This window comes from Argentina anserina, chromosome 5 (genome assembly GCF_933775445.1).
Source record: "Argentina anserina chromosome 5, drPotAnse1.1, whole genome shotgun sequence".
In the NCBI taxonomy this organism is placed as follows: Eukaryota; Viridiplantae; Streptophyta; class Magnoliopsida; order Rosales; family Rosaceae; genus Argentina; species Argentina anserina.
In genome coordinates, this window is record NC_065876.1 from 27,393,457 (window position 1) to 27,412,825 (window position 19,369).

The 19,369-nt window shown below is 37.4% G+C and overlaps 3 protein-coding genes and 1 pseudogene across 3 annotated transcripts; all 4 read right to left on the bottom strand.

The window, feature by feature from the left end:
• Nucleotides 1–533: 533 nt before the first annotated feature.
• On the bottom strand, nt 534–4,651 carry LOC126795226 (putative pumilio homolog 7, chloroplastic). The gene is made up of 5 exons (XM_050522071.1): nt 3,153–4,651; nt 2,892–3,054; nt 1,425–1,588; nt 764–1,019; nt 534–638 (listed from the first exon to the last, which is right to left on the bottom strand). The coding sequence occupies exons 1-5, from the start codon at nt 4,649–4,651 to the stop codon at nt 534–536; spliced, it is 2,187 nt and encodes a 728-aa protein (XP_050378028.1).
• A 2,514-nt stretch (nt 4,652–7,165) lies between these two features.
• On the bottom strand, nt 7,166–9,350 carry LOC126795235 (uncharacterized). Its single transcript, XM_050522079.1, has 5 exons — nt 9,118–9,350; nt 8,951–9,024; nt 8,165–8,300; nt 7,696–8,013; nt 7,166–7,599 (listed from the first exon to the last, which is right to left on the bottom strand). Exons 1-5 carry the CDS (start codon nt 9,241–9,243, stop codon nt 7,327–7,329), a joined length of 927 nt encoding a protein of 308 aa, XP_050378036.1. The 5' UTR covers nt 9,244–9,350; the 3' UTR covers nt 7,166–7,326.
• A 5,520-nt stretch (nt 9,351–14,870) lies between these two features.
• Nucleotides 14,871–15,632, bottom strand: LOC126795874 (bidirectional sugar transporter SWEET7b-like). The gene is made up of 2 exons (XM_050522607.1): nt 15,324–15,632; nt 14,871–15,146 (listed from the first exon to the last, which is right to left on the bottom strand). Exons 1-2 carry the CDS (start codon nt 15,630–15,632, stop codon nt 14,871–14,873), a joined length of 585 nt encoding a protein of 194 aa, XP_050378564.1.
• Nucleotides 15,633–16,743: 1,111 nt separating this feature from the next.
• Nucleotides 16,744–18,481, bottom strand: LOC126795230 (G2/mitotic-specific cyclin S13-7-like; annotated as a pseudogene).
• Nucleotides 18,482–19,369: the final 888 nt, after the last annotated feature.

The window sequence follows — 19,369 nt, forward strand, 5'->3', positions numbered from 1 at the left end:
CTGTGTAAGTTATAGCCTTTTAACCATCAGTGCATTGATGCTGAGGATCTTTGCTACTCTTGCTTTAAGTTTTCTAGGTGAATTTGCATTCTTGCCTTTTCTTGGAAATTCTTGTGTATCTCACATTCACACAACAGAATATAACTGGAAACTATAACAACACACAAGAGCTGGTACCTATATATAAACTATCTCAACTTCAACAAAGCATATCCAGGCATCACATTTATACAACATTGAATCAGATATCCACAATCATAACAGTGGAATATCCTACATCAAACGTTGTGATCAAGATAAAGACACAAAACAACAGAATGATGTATTACATCATAAATAACTGGAAGCAAAAACTCTGTTATAACTGCTTCAGACTTCTTAATGCCTTCCAGAAAGCCAAAAATTGCACACTTCACCTGTGAATCATAAGACATGTAAACAACCATATCTCATATCTTAGCAAAGAAGCCGAAGACAGAGGAGTTATTAGTAATAAACATAGAGAACAACAACACTTCTTTCGCAAAAACACATCACTTCTTCAGGAGGTCCTTTGTGAAAATCCTCTTGCAGTATGGGCTGTGGCGTAAGATAGTATGAGGCGTAACTGCTTCAACCAGTACAGCATGAAGAGGGCCCTGGAAATGAAGCGAAAGATTTAGGACATATGAGAACCTCATTCATAAATTACTTGGAGAGATGTGCTTTTTGTGAAAAAAAAATTACAAAATTGAGGAGATAATTGGAGATGTTAGTTACTAACCTTGGTAACAGAAAGAGCAGATTGAATCACGTAGTTAGCGTAAGGGTCTTGCAACAGCTGTTCGAAGTGAGAAACTGAAAGCAATTCATGTATGACTTTCACTCGGCTTTCTTCATAGTGCTTGAGGCACTTTTCAACTACATGACTACTGCATTTCTGCATGGAGAGGAGTACAAAGTGTCCCTTCAACTGAGAGATCAATCTGGCCATGACAGATGGGATCTTCAGCTCTAAGACATACTGAACAACATAGTTTCTGTGGCAAATAAAACAAAATAAAACCATACTGCAGTCAGAGAAACAAACAAATTGTACATAAAAGAAAACAATCATGAAATAGAACAGGCATATGTAGGATTATTTTTTATGAGGCATATCTAACTAAGATTACTATCATGTCATTGTAAGGACAGAATATTAGAATTTTTTAGAACCTCAATCACTCTGCTATTTCTAATCTGTCACCAATAAGCACGAAATATAAATTTATAAGTGATTAGCCATGTGTGCAATTATCTTTTACTTCTGAACCAGAGTAATTGCTGGTAAACAAAACTTCTACTTCCTCAAGAAAAAGAGTATTATACATATGCAACTATTGTGGATGATAATATCATTTTTGGGGGTTTAACATCCAGCAAAGAAAACTCAAGATCATTACCCATAACGATCCTGGGAAAGAATAAGCCCATTCCTTGAAACTTCAGTGAGCAGCTTATCTCGATGTCTCCCACTGGCATGTGCAATGCATTTTTGTAGCACACAACATCCATGACGCTGAGTTGCAATCTCAACACAAAATCTTGCAGCAGCATCAAATATAAACTGCAAGAAATGATTACCAAACAAATGGACGTTTAGTGCTAATTCTTTTAAACAGATCAAGTACTTATCAGAAAGCGTTTAACCAACAATCAAACATTGTTGGACTTCTGCAAGTTAGTTTCAGTTTGGTTAATGCTAGTTTATAGTTTATTTGAAGGCATAAAATCACCTCCTGATAAGTTTTTTTTGAATTTCCATAATGTGAAACATACACAACATAGGTCATCTATTTGAATTTATCAAGCATTTCTTTACTTGATTCCTAACTATGTAGTTTTTAGAGTTTTCAGATGTCAGTCAAGCTCTGTTATGTTTGTGTTTAGCTCTAAAACTCTTCTTAGTATGCAGGCCAATAAAGCACAATTACCAATCAGTTAATTGCATAAGGAAAATATCTGACTTTTCTTAAGAAAAATTAGAGGGAAATATATCTGACAAATCATGGACATTTAATGTACCAACAGGAGATCATTTAGTTGAAGTTCTTGGTAACATCTTGGAAATAACAGAGGACTAATTGATTTAGTAAGAAAAACGTTTAGATAAGAACTAAAACAGTTCAACAATCAGACACAGTTATCAAGTACTTATGATTCAAGTATTGATGATTCAGTGGATAGGTTATTGAGCATATCTTGACAGTTGCACTAAAACTCCCCTCCCCTCCCCCCCCCCCCCCCCCCAAATGTTACATACAAAGTTTGGACGTCTGACAGCAGAAATTAAAAAAAATTATAATATATATCAAATTGTCAAATGTTATAGGGTGATAAAAAGCATTAACTAGGGAAGAGTTACTGAGATTGTTTATTAACATATATTGGTTTCTTCCAGGTAAATGATCATCAATAGGTTAGAGTGCAAGGTTAACAAAGAAACATAACTAAAATAGTTGGCCATAAATTGTCAGGACACAGATATCAAACCACAAAACTTTTGGTTTAGCATTTTGATTATTTCTTTTTTAGCTACGCCAAGCTTTAAAGGAACATTATTATCATCTCATCAGATGTTACACAATGAGTATGCATTGGCATTACTGGTTACTGGTTACATTTGCATTAGACAGAATAAGCATTTGAAAAACATGCCAAGCTCGAAATTCACTTTGCCAGATACACTGCCTATAGCAAATTGATCACTTGACAGACTATCATTTGCATGTTAATCATCCTCTAGAGAAAATTGTTGACTAGAATTCACCTCAGAAAACACACACACAAGGTTACCACATAATATCTAATTATTACTGAAGCTATTTAGCTTTTGATATATGAACAATCAAACTAACAAGAAAACATACCCTGTTTGCTTCGATGCTGAAGCAGTCCAAGCAACGCTGTACCACATGATTGCCATTTGGATCCTTAATTAGATTAAGAAACCCACATTCAAGGGATGCTATGATCAAAGACACTTGTTTCCCATTATCCACAGTCTCGATCAACTTCTGCACCACACGAGTACTGAAACCACAACACCAGTCATATTCAGTGACAAGGAAGCAGTATTAACATATACTACAGTTGACATAACAACAATAAGTATAGTATAAAGGATATACCCATGTGTGTCCAAGGAAACTGTCACAAGCTGTCCTGGTTCTTTGGTCACCTTGAGTACAAACTGCATTCTTTGCTGTTCATTACACATATCCAAGAACTTTTGCATGAGGTAATTGCCAAACGGGTCTGTCATAAGTTCAAGAACATGATTGATAATCCTATCAAATATCAGTTGCACATCTTGGCGGGTTCCCTCATCGAGCATTTTCTGTAAGAAGCGGCAACCATGCTGATCCTTTGCTAGGAAGTATATGTATCCCTGGACATCAGTCAGTGAACCCAAAGCAAGCACTGACTTCAGGGAGTCATTACTGGTCTGACTACATTCATTTCCACTATTTCCTCCATTGTATGAATCCAAATCTAGTCTAGAGCTTTTCTCTCCTTCTGTCCTCATTGCCATCTTACTGCAAGAGCTCTTCTTGTTAGCCTTTGAAGACTTGCAACCCTTAGTGACACCATGATGTAAATGTTTTCCTTGTACAGCAAGACTATCCTCACCTCTAAAACCCTCTGGGTGCCCTGCACATTTCCTAGTTGGGTTTCCTCTAGTCCTTTGTTTTATCACTGGATGATAATTATGTGAGCCATTATCCACGCACAGCTGAGCAACCGAGGGGAACTGAGGGGAGCTCATCGGATACATAAGACCCTTACCGCCATGAGAATCTGTTCCACATAGCTGTGAGTAAATAAATGCATCATCAAGGTAAGGTCTGGCGAGATTCTCTACTTGAACATTCCTGTTATACCAATCATCTCTCAGCTCCTTTCTTTGCTCCAACATGTACTCCATTTGGTTCTTCACACCACTAGGACCACAACACAAAGCACTAGCTTGCTGCATATGATTTAGAATACCCCCCATTGAATCACCAACAACATATTCTGGCCCCAACCCAAGAAACTCAGGCTCCACATAACCATTAAAACCACCCCTACCACCATAATGAGAGGACTGAAAAGCTTCAACATCAAGCATATTATTCCTAGAACTTTCAAACAACCCATAGTTCTCAACACCCCAAGGAACATTACCCCCTAAGAAACCACCACCACCACCAAGCCCAAACCCATTTGGGTCTCTTTCAAACCCCCTCCTCTTAACACCACCACCCTCATACTCATCCCCAATATTCATTCTGTAAAAACTCTCAGCCAAACCCAGATCATCCCCCAAAATCTCATTGAAATGAGACTCCTGTAGCTTGGAGTCCAACCACAGCCCTCCTACATTCATGTAATGCTTAAGAGGTGCATGACACTTAGCCTCCTCAAATGGAGAATAAGGAGAGCTGTCCCCAGAGGAATAAAACCCATTTGAGTAAGAACTTGAAGATGAAAACTCAGACTGCAGAGAAGCTCTGCTAATGGGTGAACCACTCACATGGCTGTGGTGGTGGCTAGGCTGAAGCAAAAGCTGAAACAGATTGGAATTACAATAAGGATTATTTGGGTTCATGTTGTTGCTGTTGTTATCAGTCTTCATGTTCAACATCACCACAAAAAACCACAACACAGATGTGACAACAACACACTCTATACAACAACAATATCAAACTAGGGTGACACAAAGGTCACATATTTATACAAAACCCAGATTCAGATTCCCAAACCCCCACGTCAGGAAAACGATTCCACAACAAAAGGGTACTAGTATCAAACTCAAGAACAGAGGACCAGAACCAAAGCACTGATTTTTATGATGGGATTTCAACACACACACATTTTCAGTGTTCCTTTGTAGATTTTGGTGATCGGTTTTTTTTTGTGGAATGAAAAAAAAAGGAGGAATGGGAAATCAAAACAGGGTCTTGAGGCCTCTCTCACACAGTAGTACACTGCTCTCTGTCACCATTAAAATGAAGAGTCTTGCCACTACTGCACAGAAGAACACAAAAGCGCAGAGAGAGAGAGAGAGAGAGCTCCTGACTAGGCCTATATGTATTTTGCTTACCAAAATTTTTATTTACTGTTGGAATTTTGTTTAAGTTAAACAAGGGTAGTGATTTTGCATAGTAAGAAATATTAAACACTGTTTAGTTATGTGGGAGTATCAACTTCGTAAACAGAGAGTTCTAAACCTGCAACTAATCGGCTTGATTTTCTCGGATTTTGAATAATTCTGGGTTGGTTAGTTTGCTATTTACTGTTTTACCTTTCTGACCGCCTCCCTGGGCTATACATTTCTTTGTCGATACGTTTTTTACCGGAAATAGATGGAGGTAAGTTTTGGGTTTCAGGGGTATGTGACAGTTTGGATTGCAGCTAATAATAGCAAGTGATAGCTTCTTCAGGGTGCGTAACCAATTTTGATTTTCTTTTTTCAGAAGACTCGAGGAAAATTACCATCTGCGGGTGGGGTCCACTTTTGAAAATGGAGGATTCTAATTGGTTCTAAGAAGTTGGCTTCTAGAGTTCTAGTGCAACAATTTCTAATTTTTTGGCTATTGGTGAATGAGATGAAAGAAATGACTGAATTAAGAGGAGAGGGAAGGAGACTATCTTGAATCAAAGGTTCAAGAGCTTGAGCTGGAATTTGGGTTATGATCTTATCTAGGAGAGGCTAAATTGATGGAACTTATTGTTTGAATAATCCGTTATAGTTGGTTTCACATTCGATAAATTATCAATTCTAATAATATGTTTTTGTTCAAATTTCCTTTCTACGTATTTGTTTAACTAATAAGATGAGCACATTTGCGCTATTAATCAAAGTAAACTAATTTAATTGAAGTATGTTAGTTATCTTTGCGTTGCTCTTTTAGCTCAATTTTGTTCCAGATTTTACGATTTTATATAATTATGAATTATCTAATTTCCATTAAATGTTTGTCTCTTTCGAGATGTGTTTTTTACTCCATAAAAAAGTGTGTTTTTTACTACTTGGGTTAACAAACATAACTCATGAACTAAATTGGCTACATTAATATCACTTGAACCTAGCTAAAGAAGTAAACAACAAAGAAGAGTATTTACCCCAAAATAATATATGGTCATATCCGGAATTTTCATATATGCCTAACACTGCAAGTGGTGAGGTTGGAAGTAGCTAATATTTTGCTCCATCTGAATTGGTCAGTCTTCAACAGGAGCATTATGAGCAGCCATGAGCCCATGAAGATTCTGAGCCTACCGTCCACTCTTGTTTTTATGCCTACAAATAGGCCATATCACACCTCTTGCTGCCACAGTTTTCCAGTGTCTGATCAGCTTGAACCACCTCTGGCTCTGGCACACACAGATTTCTGATGCACATTTCAGCTTTAAAGATTTTTTACGCACTTCTAACTTCAAATGCAGAACTTCCTAATGGTAAAAAATTTCTATTGCATTTCGGGTAAAGATCTTGGGTTTTACTCCATTGTTCTGCTTGGGCGTTAGCATGGAATTAAGGCAACAAAAGAGTCAACCAGTCTGAGGCTCTGAGCTCTGACATTGCTTCTGTGACTAATGTCCCCTATATCGCAGCCTGTGTAGCAGACTGGGCAGCCTCCTCCAACTCCATTTTTTTTTGTTTGGTTATACAGTTTCTTCAGAGCTCTTGCTCCAGGTAACTCCAAAACATTTTGAATCTCAAATAAAGATCCTAGGGACCCCTCGGTGATGCTACATTATTTCAAACTCTCACCAGGTATTTCTACAACCACTGTTTTGTCTGCAAGAGTGAATGTAACATAGTTGTCTCTGCAAGAGTGAATGTAACATAGTTGTATAGCATTAGTCATTTTAAAAACGGTTGTTCTATAATTTTGGAGCAGTGGTGCTCTATGGTTGATGGTTAATAGCAACAATGCTTTGGAGCACTACAATATTGTCTCAAGGAGAAGGAGACGGTCTTCAGGAGTTGGACACTGAAGCACAAACAAATGATGCAAAATCGATGATCATGAGCTCAACAAATGATGGATTAAATTAAACCCAGGGAAACAGTCCAAGCACTTCATTAAGACAAGCACTGGAAGAATTCATAAATATGGACACAGACAACCCAATTAGCAGAGATAGTCCATAGCTCTAAGCAGACCCCATTTATAACCTAAAACATGACTCCATGAAAAATCCACAATGAAAAGGTCAAATTATATAATAACAATCCTCCACCACTAAAAAGAAAAAGAACAAAACCAGAAACCATGTGATAAAAATATCCAAGTTAGACCACCTAGCATGTTAAACCAAGGCAATGCTGCTCTCACCACCAGGAGGTTTGCGTACGCCACCCAAGTATTCTCGAGCCTCTGCCTTCCCGTCGGCAAAGATGTTGCTGCCACTCATCTCCCGCAGTTTTGCCACACTCAATGGTTTCTCAGCAGAGGACGGAGGAACATCGCCCTTGAATATATCGTTTCCTGACAGCTCAGAAAATTTCTTCTCATAAATCTTCTTTGCCGTCTTGGACACAGGTTCCTCACCTGGTATAACATTGATCTGACCCCCACCAGGCTACAAAAAGAAACCAAATTAAGAATCAGTTACATGCTTATAAAATTGGCACAAGAACACAAGAATTCGGATCAAGAAGTCAAACAATTCACTCACTTTAGACACTTTAGCAGACTCATATACAGGTGTAGTAGGTTCTCCTATTTGAATGCTTCCTTTCAAGGCCAGTTGTCGTGGAGCGGTAGTTTCCCTTGGTACAATTTCAGGAGGAGGTGCAAATATGTCATGCCCACTGAGCTCCTTATATTTAGAGTCTGAAAGCTGCTTCTTCAGCCTTGCCTCTGCCTCTGCCTCAGTTTCCAAGGTTCCACTCAGCTCTCGCAGCTTTGCAACTTCAGCAATTGTAGTAGGCTTTTTAGGAGCAACACCCTCTTCCTCACCAAATGAGATATGACTGATTCCAGCAACCGCTTGCTGGCATTTGACACCATCAAAAAGACAAAGTCACAAAAGGGTTTTGTGCCAAAATGACACGCCATACTATACGATCTCCATTCTTTCATTGTTCATATATGATCTAAGATATAGTAGACAATCGTAAATGTAGCACGTATTGATTTGGTACCTGGTACAGTCGGATTCCGGGTTTGCTATTTGGTGTAGGATTAGCACTGCCAGGTTCTGAAGCTTCATCATCTGCTCCACCAGCAAAAATGCCACTCCCCGTCATCTCCTTCATCTTGTACCCTGAACAAGGCTTTCTGGACATTGCAAAGTGAACAACGTTAAAACTCTGATAATTTTATCTTGAAATGGCATAAACTTTGACCGATTCAACTTCTGCTTTGAAACAAAATGGCATAAACCCAATTCTTCAACAATATTAAAACACAATTAATTCTAATGTAAAACATTAAAAATAACAATCTAATCATATTTGGAAAATTAATTTCTGAGATGTGGAAAATCACATCGGATTCAAAAATGATAAAATCCATCAAATTCCCAATTTTTCAACGGTCAAAACACAAAATTATATTCCGGATAATAATTAAACCCGTCCTAGACTCTAGAAGACCAATTTCCCCACCAAAAAATTTCAAATTTCAAATTTAAATCAAAGCAAAATGACAAATTATCCAATTTAATAAACATAATTCCAAAAATAAAGAAAACTAAAGTTCTTCAGAAACATCAATACATGGAAAATAAGCAGATCGATCACAGATCATTAACAAAAGAACACTCAATCTTCCAGTTCTAATCACATACTTTCTTTCAGAAGAAGAAGATGAATTCAACAACAAAAACAAATTGCAGGTCCGCTAATAAGTCCACTGAAAACCCGAAAAAAAAATCAAAATGGGATGAACAAGGTGAGAGTAGCCGAATTAGAAGACGCAGATCTGACCGTTTATTCAAGCTCTCGACCTCCTCATCCGTCACCTGACCGCCAAACACCACTTTCCTGATCCCATCCGACGGCTAAACACCAAATCAAAACCAAACCAAAATGAGTAATCCTCAATGAAAGCGTGTCTAATAATAGCGCCGTGAGAGAGACTCCAACTGGACTACCTGGTGAGGCCTCGAAGCGGAGCGGGCCGCGGAGGAGGAGAGGGCGGGGGAGTCGGCAATCGGGGTCTCGGACCAGGTGAGCAGATCCGCGGTGGACGTGTGGGGCTTTCTGACCGGAGTGCTCATAATGCGGGGGTGAAAAGACGGGAATGGCCTCGGGTGAGGGGAGGATTGTGGCTCTGTGGTGGTGGGTTTTGTGGGGATTTTAAGATGGGGGGAAGAGAGGGGAAAGAGTGGAGTTGAAGGGAGATAATAGTAGAAGAGAGACTTGGAGTAGAACTCTACTCTCAGAGCTGGTTTCTTAAAGAAAAGAGAGAAAAGATGTGAAACCGGGTCGGGTTTTTCGGGTTTTGTGGAAAAGACGGAAAAGCCCAGCGTTGGGGGGATTTTGAATCTCGTACCGCGTACGGGATAGGCTGAGACCGGTGAGACGCGGCCACGTCGACGTGGAAGTTACGGAAATGGCCTTGAGGTGTTTGGAGTACGTGTGGAGTGGGGATTGGGTAGAGAGTTTTAGGGAGGGTTTTAATATTTAAAAGGTTTTTGAATTGTGGAGATAAATTGCGCGTGGGATTATCAACGATTTTAAGGAGATTATGTTTTTTTTCCCAACGGCTTTGGATTAATTTGGTGATATTTTTGTTTTTGTTTTTGTTTTTGTTTTTGTTTTTATTTTTGTTTTTGTTTTCGTGTGAGAAGATAATAATGGAATAGAGGTTGTAATTATCAAATTATGTTCACCGGCTTAGAACAAAAATTTGAATCTTTATTTTAGTTACTAACAAAGAACAATCGTATGGTAGTAATTTGTCGATTGGATTTTTTTTAGCTCTATTTTTATTTCAGCCTATAGAACTAGGGTGTGGCTTTATCTTGTCGACTAGTGACAATGCTCGAATAGGGCTCGAAGAACTTAGTTTTTTGTTTGGTAAAACGTTATAATCTCCGACGTACATTGTTCTTGTTTTCTTAATATTTAGCTTGAGTGTTTAGGCTTTGTTTTTTCCTAAAATAGTGCTTAAACTCATTTTAGGACGTGTGTGTATATTATGTCTATGCGTTAGTTGTTGTTATTTATGAGGGTATTGCTAATTTTTTTTATGAAGGTGCACCAATGGTTGAATTTGAATCGATACTTAACTTTGAAACGTAACACTTCTCTAATGATACAAATAGTAACATTTTTGTCTATTACTCTTATAATTACTCATTTCGTGCAATACTTAATTTGTAGAGCAACCCTTGTTTGAGTTGTTTCAATCATGCTGATCGAAACTAAAATATTTAGTCTCTTAATTATCTCTGATTATTTTTGCATAGATTGCAATCACTTGGTGATCACGTTACATGTTGGAAACTAGAAGACTCTAGCAGACTTCTTGATCTCCTATTACTAAAGCTCCTCGTGATAGATCTAAGCTCATAAATTCGCAGATATCATAGCAAAGTCAAAAGTCTTGCTTAATTAGCAGAACTGCGGCTTCGTTCCATAGATTACAGATCGTACCAGAGACACATGCCCCCAGCTCATCTTTTTCCTACAGGATAACTGCTCCCTTTAATCTTTTGATCTTTTTCCCCAGAAGAAAATGAATCATAGTTTTTCCAGGTCTATGCTATCCCTTGTCCATGTGAGACATCCCCCCAACAACACCAATTAACCCAAATTAAAGGCCAGAGCAATTCCTCTCTCTCTCTCTCTCTCTCTCTCTCTCTCTCTCTCTTATATTTCCTTCTCTCGTAGGTCATACCCTTCATTCGTGGGTCACGTCCTGCCAGATTTTCACGTGTATATCTTAGCGTAAAGCCTCTGTTATATTCCTGTATTCTTTTTTAGTTTCTCACCACCCCCACCTCACCCGGTGGTTCTCTATTCTAATCCCGGCCAGGGTGCTTTCGTCATTTACTTTCGTCAATGGATTCTATACGGCGTTTAGACGTAATTGTCAAGTATCCGTTACATACCTTATACGGTACTCATTTCAAAATTTTGGTGTGGCAGAATTACAGATGTGGCCTCTCGCCAAGAACTTTAAAAGGAGAAGGTGCGATCATGAATGTGGCCACCCTCTTCGAATTCAACACTCATCAGTCATCACCCCGGCCATGCCCAGCTCAAAGCCTAGTAACTTGATGTCTGTTTTTCTCATCATTATCTACTAGATGTGTTGTACGAGTTTTATTGAGTTATTAGTTCTTTTTTTTTAAATAATTTTGGAACCCAGTTTAGCTGAGAGGCTTATCTCCATACCTGGTTTCAATTATTATATTAATAGATATATTTTGCAACGGGAGGACATAGAGCCTAAAATTATTGACGTTCTTAAATCACATCAATTTTTTTTTTTAATTTATATAAAAATAAAATATAACATAATGTCAATTTGTATTAACAAAAACTTTGCTCCACAATAGTTACTAAATCATCTTCTTCTTCTTTTTGCGATTAAAATCATCTTTTAGCTTGGTCAAATTCATTGTATCAATAGTTACTAAAATAAGCAACTTCATAATTCATGCTTCCTAGATTTAGCTAGGTTGGTATGATAATGCGATTTCACTTTCCAGACATGGTTAGCTGACTTAGCTCCACTAGACATGTAACCAACTAATTAAACCAAGTGGAATCTAGGTTTGGATGATCGTATCAAAGAAAACAAAAAAGGTTTGGATGATAAAGAGATTTCACCTCATGTTTAGCTCCACTAGACATGTAACTTAAGTGGCATCTGATCATTTGCCAAAATATTTTCAAGGGGACATGCATGTTATACATAGTATTGCTTCTTGGGTTGGTGACCCATGTAATGCATATAAATCATCACCAGCAAGTTAGAAGTTTAGGTGAGCAAATTAATATTAAAAAATGGGAATGAAAGACATGGACCCAAACCCTAAGCAAAGGAAATAATGATATGTCCCACGGTGTGTAACCTCTCGCTTGGAACATACCCAATGTGATTATGTAAGGTATCTTTCCTAGGTTAAGACTTATGGATCATCTTTTTTCATTTGAATAATATACTTTAGGTGACTATCATCGTGATTATTTATGAAACATATAATATTGCTCATAAGCAGTGGAGCTGTCAATCACTCATAGAAATGGTATGTGATTAACTAGTTAACTAATGCATGTTGATGCAAAGAAATGCAGTTGACAATTATTTTCTTTACAAATACTTTTAAGACGGGCAAACAGTATAATGTACCAAGTACATTAACGTACTTGTCTTACTTAATATGCTTTTCCAAAGGTGATCCCTTGTTCTTTATATAGATATTCATCTAGGTCCTTCGTGAATGATTTATGTGTATATATACACATATCCTAATATTTGAAGAAAAATAAAAAGAACAAGCTCGAGAAAGAAAACAGGGAAAAAACTTGGCAAACCACAGTTGGTCTGCTCTAGCACCTATAAAATTTACAGATTAGTTTTCTTTAGGCTGTTGAAATCTAACAGAAGAGACTTCTTCTATAACGTGAAAACTCCCCCAAATCTCATGTTCTCTTCGTTCTTTTGTAAACATTCCTCAGCAAATTCATGGCAATTCTAGATGACAAACAGGTTCAGCAACAAAAGATACTTTTTGAACAGCTAATTTTGGCTACTGAAGTGTATGATTCTTATCAATTTTGTTGTTGAAGTTGATTTGGCCCCTTGGATTACATGATTATATCATGTAGGAAGTCTGAAGCTCAAATTAAATTGATTTCAACTGCTAGTATACCTCGTAATAATGGTGGTAGGAAGAAGCCAATCCATAACAATTTAATAGCAAATTAACAATGGAATGGCAGCAGTCAAGTTTTGTGGGTGGTCATGGCCACACCATAAGACATGATTCACATGAGAATCAATGCGGAACATATCATAAGAATTATTTTGTTTTGTACAAGATGAGAATTTGTAACTAATGACCTAGAAATAAGTATAAATTTCCAGGAGTATTGTATGTTTTATAAAATTCAAAGATCTGAACATAGCAATTGTCTTGTTTTACTTGCAGGGGTGAAAGGGTTGGATACATATTACAGAGTGTTCATCACTTCATCTTAATTAACTTCGATTCCAAAAGTCTAGAAGAAGAGTGTTTGACGATGATTCCACTAAGATTGGTTTGACTCGTCTGACCAGTTCGGGGTTCGACCTTTCTGATCCCGCGAACTCGTGATTCAGCAGCTGCTTGTTTCAACTTTCAAGTTCATATCGGAATGTGAATGTCGACGTAGAGAGATAACTTCACAAGCATAATGAGTAACGCCGTTTGTTGGTTTTAACCGCTGGTCTGCTACTCAACAACTTTGCCGGTTAGGTATGGTTAGTTTTATCTAGCTAACCATGGCTCGTGCAACTCTTTACGAGTACATTAGATTCTAGAGATGAGTTTATTGGTGCGGCAAACAGTGGATTAGATATAAAACACCTTTAATTACGGCTCAAATCATCACTTTATTAAGGGTGTTCTAATTCTATCGACTACAGCTAGCTAGGAACTTCCTACCAACTCTTTTCATCATTTTTAAATACCAACCTTTTTTTGTGCTTGAAGATTATCTCTTCAGTAAAAACATCAACAAATTTATTACACGAGGTACTGCATGATGTAGTCGATTATAGCTATTGAGGCCGTGAAAATCGAACGCATAATCTTGCACTTAAATGAAGGGCAAATATATACTTTCTCCGATCTAATGATGGAAGAAAATCGAAGGCAATAGCTAATTTCTTCAAACCTAGACAAAATCGAAGAGCAGATAGTCAGATTGTCATTGAGTTCATGAGATGTGGCTGAAACCATTAATATGAAAAGGAAGCAATAGTTATCGCTAATCATTCGAAGAGAAGAAAATCACTGAATTGATGATAACGATTTAATAACTAAACATCACTTGTCAATCAGCTAATTCTGGGCCAAGTTAGATCTGTCGGCAGAGGGACAATGACACTTCAAATGCATTTCAATTTTTAAGTACATAATAAGCGCCATTTTTATTTTAAACTTCCTTCGAAAAAAGGATAACCGATTTTCATTGTTTCATTAAGTCTAATAGAAAATTCTATTATATTATATATCAATGCATGGTCTCCAAATCTTCACCTCTTAAAAAAAATGTATATCAATTAATGCATGCATTGGTAATTATTTTTCTGATCTCAATCACAAAACAATATCAGTTGTTATACATTGTGAGTGTCGGCGGCTAGCATCTTAAAACATGCAGCCGATATCGTTTTGTGAGTAAAATTAGAAAAACTATAACAAATACCAATATATGGTTGGGTTTGAGATGCATAGCATGCATCGATATATAATAAACAAACCTGAGTCTAATGCTAGATTGTAATGATGTAATCTTTTCATATTAGTAATGGGATTCCATTGATGAGATGTATTTTGTGAATACATGGCTTATACTTACACATACGTTCGATATTAATTGAATATATTAAAATAACATGCATACGTACGTGGGAAAGAATAAATTATACATACACAAACGTTCAATTTACAGTATAAAAAATAATAGCGACTTTATTGAATAAATGCTTGAGAATTACAGATATATCAACACCAAAAATTAGAAAGCAACATACTGCCATGTCTTTTGGCACTAACTATTACAATGTAATGTATCAATGATACGATACATTACGTGTTTATTATCAGAAAGCAAGAAAAATAAATAAACTAATTAAAAGACAAACATTTGAATGCGATTATGATTAAATGGATGAGGCGGGCAATTAGACCATGTTCTCAGCTGGTTGCATTTCAATGGCAGGCAGCTTCTTATTGTCATCATCAAGCTCTTCAACTTCTGCAGGTTTGCTATTGCGGTAGTATATCCCATATATAATCAATTGAATTGCTCCAAGAATAAAACCGAGACCGTTGCTGAGAAGAATGAAGTAGTCTACTTTCCCTATAAGAGCATAGGACGCCCAGCAAGCACCGTTCAGAGTGTTGCAAAGAGAGAGCCAAGGTGTCATGTATTCCACACTCTTTGTTTTGATGACTTTCTTCACGATGAACAAAGGAGACATGTACATGATGACATTGAAAATATCACAGATGATTCCAACAATGAAAACCCTCATACGTCGATCCAAAAGCATCTTATGAACTGGTATCCAAATCATAGTTGGAGCCGCAACAATCGCAAAAATAACAACTGCTGCTGAAAAATATTTAGCAACCGTTCTTCTTCCTTCTTTCGAAGCATAATAGCAGAATATGGCAAGATATATTAGCTCCATGATCAGCCCCGCTCCATTGATAGTCACTACTAGAATACTGTTTGGATTAACAAATGGCATTCCGTAGAAGCACCATAACAAACAGTTCAACACCGTACAAAGGTAAGGTTTTGGATCAAAACTTTCGACATCTTTCTTCTGGTATATTGTCTTGAATGTAGGTACTGGAGAGAGGAAAAGACATGCAGAGATTACGTTCCCTACGACTCCCAGAGTGGTTCGGGTTCGACCCGAATGTGCGTTCCCCATCTTCAAAAGCCTTGGAATGAAAGAGAAAAAAAATACTTGTGTTAATTTGCTGGAAGTGAAGGAGAGATATCGGGTAGTGAATGGATGAGATTTTGAAGAAGTGAAGGCTGCTATTTATAAGAAAATTATGTCTCTAAATGAAGCTCTATATTTGTTCTACTAGTAATGGGATTCTCATTCTAAATGTAATGTGATTCTCGTCATATTAGTAATGGGATTCCTTCTCTAGTAGCAAAAATGATTCCCTGTTAAGAGAATTAGTAGCCTCTAAACGAAGCTCTGTACTTGTTCTACTAGCAATGGGATTTATATGCGCGTGGTAGCTAGTCAGACTTCGTATAAGCTATCAGTAATGGACTAATGGGACTCTTGCCCTGGTAGTAATAGGATTCATATTCCAGTAGTAATGGGATTCATAATCCAATAGTTAACTGAGAAATCCACAATCTGTTTGACCCGTTATTTGATCTAAACCCGGCAAATTTGAGTTTTGCCTTACGCAGTAAACCCCTTTTTCAACAGTTCAATATTTTTCTGCGTACATGAATCTTTCTTGATAAACAGAGTATATGAAGCACCTCTCTCTGCAAGAATCACCTACTTCAGAACCACACGGAACTTAGTACCACACTGATAGCCGAAGCTTTTCCCGAGCAACTGGTATCAAGCTAACTGTATGTTACTTCAACTGCACGGCATTTCCAGCACAAGCTCAAGTTGTTAGGTCTTGCTTGTTACTTAACTGACATCAAAACAAGATGAAATGGAAAAAAAAAATCTCTATCGACATTACTTATCAGTTCGACTTGTGGTCTTCTAAGTTGAAACTTACACAGATATATTAAAAACTAAAACTAAACTGATAGAACATTATGTAAAGAAAAACCGAGATTCTTCTTTGGCACCATTAAAACAATAAACAATCTATACGACTGAGGAATGAGGGATAGATTATAGACAACTAAAATGTGCCAAGTCAAGTTCTAAGAGTATTTTAGACACCACCACCCTAGCCACCAATCGAAAATTCCAAATAGAGACACTGAAAACCTTCTTGACCTAATCTATATATAAAAAAAAAACCGGCGCTAGCTGGTATGGTGGGTTTGTATTGTCTGCAAAAAGTAAACCGATACTCAAAAATCAAGATGACATCTTCATGAAGTGGACTAAGAGATATTGGCTGGAGGGAGATGAGCTACAGCACCGAATTCTGGATTTGAGTACTTCCGGTAAGCAGCTTTAAGATCACTTTCTGCAGCCTCCGATTGTAAACCAACCAAGATCTTAGCACATTCCCTGTAACATTACAAGCAACGTACACATCTGAAAATAGTATAATTCTTTCCTCTATCAAAAATAATATGCAGACTGCAGGCATAGTAAGAAGACATTATTATTACCTCAACTGTTCTTCCAAGTAACCAGTGTGGTGCTTCAGAGTCGCAGTCCAGAATGGTATCTTCTTGAGGGTACAACGGGCTGCAGCAGCTATCATGGATGGAGAGTACGAGATGATTGTTTGACAGTGCATGACACCAAGATCTGCTAGGAAGAAAACCATATTCTTCATCTGCATTTGGAAAGGTAAGAAAAGCATACTGGTATTCATTTCTTCACAAAAAGAAAAGTTAAAAGCATGCTTACACTTTCTCAAAAACCATAAAATATTGACTACCTCATCATGAGGTGAAACAGAAGCTTTGATATATCTAGCAAGAAAGACATAAGGTGTTGGAACTGTCAGATACCACTCCAGCTTCCCCAAGATTTCCTTCTCCAGGTTCCGTACCTCATCATCCATACATGTATAAGCTGAAATGCATACAAAGTCATTGACCTGCATATTGAACCCATTTTAGTATAGATAGTGTTTGATATTATTTCAAGCAAAAAAGAACTACCTGAGGAGCCCAAATTTCCTCATATTTTGATGCTATCACCATAGAACTAATGCCAAGTAGCTGAAGTTTTTTCCTAGGAACAATCTTCACCGAAAGGTATCTGTCAATTATCCTCACAGTAAGGTAAGATGTTACCGGCATCCGTTCAAACTTCCTGTGAACTTCGATCAGCTAGTCTATGAGGATTGATCTCATTTTCGCATTGACTTCTGTCTGTGAGTGCAAGTAATCTCCAACTCGGTTCCTATCCTGCATTAGTTAGTAGTATACACGAGTAAGAACAGTTGAAATAGGATAAACTTAAAACCTAAAAGCCTAAAAGAGGAGAAGAAAGTACCTCCTCAAGTTTGTAGAACTTGTACATATCCTCAACAACTGCTAATTCATCTTTAACATCAGCTGAGTCAAAGTCCACAATGTATTGGCTTGTAGGTGGTTCCACCAGCAATAGCCTGCAGTGAACAGAATTCAGTACCCCAACAATGAAAAAGAAAACGCAATTTCTGAAACATAATCTTTAGATTTCAATTTATATGAACACCAAACTGACCTTGCTTCGAGCAATTAGAATCGAAGTGAGAGTCTTCACTTCTTTCCTTGACCCTTGTGATGGCTTGCTTCTATTGATAGGTTTCACCTCTTCTTCATCAGAACTTATCACAGTCACATCTTCATCTACGGCCTTCTTCTTCATGAGCTTCTCTGCAGGGGCACATTTTCTATCGACGGCTACCTTGTCTTGAAGACTAGGCACTAGCACTGGGATCTACAAGGTCACAAATTACATTATTTCCATATGAAAGACAGTAGAACACTTCCCATTAGAAAAAGCAATGAAACTAAGTTATTACCACATTGTTCAACTTTGCATTTGCTAGCAGCTGGGCTGCCTCTACATTGGTCCTATCCTGAGGAGCTACAGGCTGGTTCATTCTTGGTACTTTTCCATTCCATTCAAACACATGAAACATAACAAATATCAACTCCCCCCCCCCCAACAAAGAATCATCACACAAGCAAATCAAAATGATAAAGATTGAATCTTGTTTCAAATCATAACCAATATAATTCATTCATAAACCAATTCAAACTACAATCAAGGAGAACAAGAAATAACAACACCCAGAAGCATTTTGTTCCAATCAATATTATATCATCCTTAAACCCCATTAAGTCCAAAGATGAATATATTCATACGAAAATGACAAACCCACAAAGATCAATCGATCAGAAAAGAAAATCAAGTGCTTAAATGAGATTAAAATCAAAGAATACCTCTGGGTTGTGGAGCAAGAACTGCTCTGTTCTCCATGTCCAAATCTTGACGATCAATACCTTCTGGGTATTGCTTCCACAGATCAAACTCTCTCTTTTTTTTTTAAACTCTAAGCTTTTTTTCTCGCTCTCTTCTCCCTCTGATTTCTCTGTGCTTTGTGTTTATGAGGAACGAGAATTGAGAGTACATATTAGAAGCTGTGTGAACCGACGTAAGAGCAACGGTCACATTTTTTGAGTTGCAACGTGAACCGATGGATCAAAACGAACGGCTGTGATTCGTGGTATAATTGGCAAGTAAATCCTACTTGGAACACACAGGAATTAACGCGGTCTAATTTCTTACCATGTATGTTGGATCATCATTCATTAGATTGGTAATAGAAATCATTTGAAATGTTCGAACTTCAGTTTACCAAATAATGTAAGTGTTAGGTTCTAGTTGTTTTTACATTGCATTTGAATGGTGAAGTACTCTCCATAATTTTCTTTGATCTTCCACCGGAAAGATTCATGTACAAAGAAAAATATCGAGTTATTAAAAAAGTGTATAGTGAG

Bases quoted from the DNA above. Each gene is read 5' to 3' on its own strand.
- LOC126795226 (XM_050522071.1), bottom strand. From the start codon at position 4,651: ATGTTGAACATGAAGACTGATAACAACAGCAACAACATGAACCCAAAT. The intron at 3,055-3,152 runs GTATATCCTTTA...TTGTGGTTTCAG, and splicing joins GTTTCCTTGGACACACATGG to TACTCGTGTGGTGCAGAAGT. The intron at 639-763 runs GTTAGTAACTAA...CTTCATTTCCAG, and splicing joins CTGCTCTTTCTGTTACCAAG to GGCCCTCTTCATGCTGTACT.
- LOC126795235 (XM_050522079.1), bottom strand. From the start codon at position 9,243: ATGAGCACTCCGGTCAGAAAGCCCCACACGTCCACCGCGGATCTGCTC. The intron at 9,025-9,117 runs GTAGTCCAGTTG...TTTGGTGTTTAG, and splicing joins CCGCTTCGAGGCCTCACCAG to CCGTCGGATGGGATCAGGAA. The intron at 8,301-8,950 runs GTCAGATCTGCG...TGCAATGTCCAG, and splicing joins GTCGAGAGCTTGAATAAACG to AAAGCCTTGTTCAGGGTACA.
- LOC126795874 (XM_050522607.1), bottom strand. From the start codon at position 15,632: ATGGGGAACGCACATTCGGGTCGAACCCGAACCACTCTGGGAGTCGTA. The intron at 15,147-15,323 runs GTTGCTAAATAT...TTCATCGTGAAG, and splicing joins CGAAAGAAGGAAGAAGAACG to AAAGTCATCAAAACAAAGAG.